This window comes from Rhinolophus sinicus, chromosome 17 (assembly GCF_057876585.1).
Source record: "Rhinolophus sinicus isolate RSI-liver-muscle chromosome 17, RSI-T2T, whole genome shotgun sequence".
Classification (NCBI taxonomy): Eukaryota; Metazoa; Chordata; class Mammalia; order Chiroptera; family Rhinolophidae; genus Rhinolophus; species Rhinolophus sinicus.
This window is the reverse complement of record NC_142517.1, coordinates 197,674,008-197,678,843: the sequence shown is the minus strand read 5'-3', so window position 1 is coordinate 197,678,843 and position 4,836 is coordinate 197,674,008. Positions and strand designations below refer to the sequence as shown.

The following is a 4,836-nucleotide window of genomic DNA, read 5'->3' as shown; positions in this document are numbered from 1 at the left end:
GAGGGGATTCGACTCGGGCTGCGGGCTCTGCTCGGTGGGGAGGGAGCGGACCCGCCAACTTGGCCCAGGCCCTCCGGATCCGCCCCCTCCCCGGTCCCGCCCCCTCGGAGCTTCCTCTGGCTGCTCTGGAGCTGCTCCGCGGCCCGGGGCCCACGGTCCGGGCGCCATGCGGGCATCGCTACTACTGTCGGTGCTGCGGCCCGCAGGGCCCGTGGCCGTGGGCATCTCTCTGGGCTTCACTCTGAGCCTGCTCAGCGTCACCTGGGTGGAGGAGCCGTGCGGCCCAGGGCCGCCCCAACCCGGAGATTCTGAGCTACCGCTTCGCGGCAACACCAACGCGGCGCGCCGGCCCAACTCAGTGCAGCCCGGAGCCGAGCGCGAGAAGCCCGGGGCCGGCACAGGCGCCGGGGAGAATTGGGAGCCGCGTGTCTTGCCCTACCACCCTGCACAGCCTGGCCAAGCCGCCAAAAAGGCCGTCAGGTAGGGATCAGCCCCGCCAGCCCCATCCCCTAGGCACCGGCCGACATGGGCGTGCTGGGGAGGACGCCGGGGGCCGGGTCAGGCTCCGGAAGGAAGGGACTGGCTGACCAGGAAGTCTTTGGGCCCCGATAACTTCCGACAGCCCTGCTTCCCCGGGAGCTGTGGAGCCCATCTGAAGCCCTCTCTGGGCCCAGTCCCGGCCTGAGATGCACTTGCCCGCCTCTGTGCTAAATCGGCCCGACCCCATGGTCCCCCAAAGATCCTCTTAGCTCCCTGGCTGGGATGTTGGGTTTAGAGAAATTATTGGTATGTAGAGTGGATTTACAGAGAGAGGGAAAGAGAAAAGAAAGAACAAGGATTTACCTGTATCTTTTGTTCCTGTGTGGGATACCTCCGGGTGAGATTAGTGGAAGAGGAGTGATGTAGCCATCCCATTAATGCCTCTGTCGATAATTTGAAATAAATTTTCCTAAGTAACACTGAGTTCAAATTCCAGTTCTGTACCTTAATCTTCTGTGTTATAGAGGGTAAGTTACTGGAACCTCTGAGCTCCAGTTTGCCCCTCCCCCAAACACACTCAATACACCTTTATGCTATATATTCCATTACATCATTTATGTGATGTATTTGTTGTATAATGGCATATTTATATAGAAATAAGTACTATATACATGATGTGTAGAGTACCTATGAGCCAAACATTTGCCAAAATGCTTTAAATAAAATCAACCCCATTTTTCAGATTTGGCTACTGAGGCTCCAACAGGTTAAATAACTTGCTCAAGTACACAACTACTTAGTAGTGAAACTGAATCAGACACACAATATTTTTAATATCTGCATGGATATTGCCATCTCCCAAAAGCACTATGTAGGTAAGGCTATTTCACTGAAATCCTTATGACCCCTGAGAGAATTGTTATTCTTATCCTATTCATAGGTGAGGAAACAGACCCAGAGAGGACATGACCTGCAGGAGCCTATGTATGCTGCCTCCTACCCGCCCAGTTGTCTTTTTGATAATTTTGTGCCGTCTCCTCCCCTAGGACTCGCTACATCAGCACGGAGCTGGGCATCAGGCAGAGGCTGCTCGTGGCAGTGCTGACCTCACAGGCCACATTGCCCACGCTGGGCGTGGCCGTCAATCGCACGCTGGGGCACCGGCTAGAGCGTGTGGTGTTCCTGACAGGCTCGCGGGGCCGCCGGGCACCATCAGGCATGGCTGTGGTGACACTGGGCGAGGAGCGACCCATTGGGCACCTGCACCTGGCACTACGCCACCTGCTGGAGCAGCACGGCGACGACTTTGACTGGTTCTTTCTAGTACCTGATACCACCTACACCGAGGCTCACGAACTGGCGCGCCTAGCTGGCCGCCTCAGCCTGGCAGCCGCTGCCCACCTCTATCTGGGCCGGCCCCAGGACTTCATCGGCGGAGAGCCCGCCCCAGGCCGCTACTGCCACGGAGGCTTTGGGATACTCTTGTCGCGCACACTGCTGCAGCAGCTGCGCCCCCACCTGGAAGGCTGCCGCAATGACATCGTCAGTGCGCGTCCGGATGAGTGGCTGGGACGCTGCATCCTGGATGCCACCGGGGTGGGCTGCACAGGCGACCACGAGGTGGGGAAATAAGCTGCCCCACTGGTGCCTCCTATCTGAGCTTGTGCACTTCCCCTGAGAGGCAAAGGGGTGGTTGGCGATATAGGCCTGGGTTTCCATGACAGTTCTGCACTTTTCTATGCCTGTGACCTTGGGTAAATTACTGAATTTCCTGAGCTTCAGAATCTTCATCCATACCAATGGGAATAATTATCGCTAAGGGTTGTTATAAGGATTAGAAAGAAAGGGAACCTTGCACATAGTAGGTGTTTGCTATTATTTTATTTGAGCACCCAGACAGCTCTGAGATAGGATGCATGCCCATTTCATAGATGAGCTAGCAGAGGCTTGCCCAAAGGTCACACAAGCTCGCAACTAGTCAAGGTACCTAAACCCACATCATTCTGACTCCAAGTCCACAACAGGTCATAAGATGGGGAGATGAGCCATACACTGTGAGGCGAGGTGGGGAGGCTGTCCCATCATTCTCCCCATGTGGACCCCTTCTCTTTCTCACTGCAGGCAGTACACTATAGCTATCTGGAGCTGAGCCCTGGGGAGCCCGTGCAGGAGAGGGACCCTCGTTTCCGCAATGCCCTGACAGCCCACCCTGTGCGTGACCCTGTGCATATGTACCAGTTGCACAAGGCTTTTGCCCGAGCTGAGCTGGAACGCACGTACCAGGAGATCCAGGAGTTGCAGGTATGGGCCAGGGAATGGGGGGGGGCAGGTCCTGAGAGGTCTTAGCCCGCGAAATAATAAATGAACACTGGAATCACAGAACACACCAGTCCTTGTTTGTTTATCTCTTTTCTGAGAAGCCCCCCCTGCCCCGAAACCCCTATTTTAACTCTCAGGCTGCCTCCATCTGTGGGAATGCTAGGTGGGAGGCCCTAGGAGGGCAGAGGTTGGCAGGGGACTGGGGACCCATCGTGAGTGGCACCTGCTACCTGCCCAGTTCTCCAGCTGTGTGCTGGCCTCTGGGGTCTCTGTCGCTCATAGTCTGTTTCTCCAACCCAGTGGGAGATCCAGAACACTAGCCGCCTGGCAGCTGATGGGGAGCGTGCAGCCTCCTGGCCCATAGGCATTCCAGCACCATCTCGTCCGGCTTCCCGCTTTGAGGTGCTACGCTGGGACTATTTCACTGAGCAGCATGCTTTCTCCTGTGCTGATGGCTCTCCCCGCTGCCCGCTGCGTGGGGCTGACCGGGCTGACGTGGCTGACATTCTGGGGGCAGCCTTGGAAGAGCTCAACCGCCGCTACCACCCGGCCCTGCGGCTCCAGAAGCAGCAGCTGGTTAATGGCTACCGACGCTTTGATCCTGCCCGGGGTATGGAGTACACACTGGACTTGCAGCTGGAGGCACTGACCCCCCAGGGCGGCCGCTGGCCCCTCACCCGCCGGGTACAGCTGCTACGGCCACTGAGCCGCGTGGAGATCTTGCCTGTGCCCTATGTCACCGAGGCCTCACGTCTCACCGTGTTACTTCCTCTGGCTGCGACTGAGCGTGACCTGGCCCCTGGCTTCCTGGAGGCCTTTGCCTCAGCAGCACTGGAGCCTGGTGATTCTGCAGCAGCCCTGACCCTGCTGCTCCTGTATGAGCCACGACAGGCCCAGAGGGCAGCCCATGCGGATGTCTTTGCACCTGTCAAGGCCCACGTGGCAGAGCTGGAGCAACGTTTCCCTGGTGCCCGGGTGCCCTGGCTCAGTGTGCAGACAGCTGCCCCCTCACCACTGCGCCTCATGGATCTGCTCTCCAAGAAGCACCCGCTGGACACGCTGTTCCTGCTGGCTGGGCCAGACACAGTGCTCACGCCGGACTTCCTGAACCGCTGCCGCATGCATGCCATCTCTGGCTGGCAGGCCTTCTTTCCCATGCACTTCCAGGCTTTCCACCCGGCCGTGGCCCCACCACAGGGCCCGGGGCCCCCGGAGCTGGGCCGAGATACGGGCCACTTTGATCGCCAGGCAGCCAGTGAGGCCTGCTTCTACAACTCCGACTATGTGGCAGCCCGTGGGCGGCTGGCAGCTGCCTTGGAGCAGGAGGAGGAGCTCCTGGAGAGCATGGATGTGTATGAGCTGTTCCTGCGCTTCTCGGGCCTGCATGTGCTGCGGGCAGTGGAGCCAGCGCTGCTGCAGCGCTACCGGGCCCAGACGTGCAGCGCGCGGCTCAGCGAGGACTTGTACCATCGCTGTCGCCAGAGCACGCTCGAGGGCCTGGGCTCCCGCACCCAGCTCGCCATGCTGCTCTTTGAGCAGGAGCAAGGCAACAGCACCTAACCCCACCCTGTACCCCTGAATCCTGGCCTGGTGGCACTTCTCCCCCAACCACTTAGAGCCACCTGCCAGCCTCTCTGGACAGGGCTGGCCACAGCCTCAGACCCCAGGGCAGCCCACTGGCCCCCTCTCTCTGGCTTTATGGGTCCTCAGGCTCAGGACAAGCCCTGGGGAAGGGGCCCTCAGAGCCACCTCTTTCTGCCCCAAACCCAGTCTCCTTGCCCCCTGACGCTGCTGATTCAAGCTATGGCCTCAGTATTTATGCAGTACACTCTGCCTGACGCCAGCGCTGCCTCTAGGGTCCGAGTCCTGGGGGCTGGGCTGTAGATGAGTTGTTGGGGAAGAAGGGAGCTAAGAGAGGAGGATGGGGTGTCTCCCAGCTTCTCCCTTCTATACCCCTGGTGAAGACCCCTGCCTTTAATAAACTGGCTGAGTGTGGACTGGTGATTCTGAGTTTTTGGAAGGCAGGCATGGGGGCAG

The 4,836-nt window shown here is 58.9% G+C and overlaps 1 protein-coding gene across 1 annotated transcript; it reads left to right on the top strand.

Annotated features, from left to right (window-relative positions):
• The first annotated feature begins 166 nt into the window (after nucleotides 1-166).
• On the top strand, nucleotides 167-4,796 carry CHPF (chondroitin polymerizing factor). Its single transcript, XM_019741804.3, has 4 exons — nucleotides 167-480; nucleotides 1,527-2,100; nucleotides 2,602-2,781; nucleotides 3,100-4,796. The coding sequence occupies exons 1-4, from the start codon at nucleotides 167-169 to the stop codon at nucleotides 4,357-4,359; spliced, it is 2,328 nt and encodes a 775-aa protein (XP_019597363.3). The 3' UTR covers nucleotides 4,360-4,796.
• The last annotated feature ends 40 nt before the right edge of the window (nucleotides 4,797-4,836 follow it).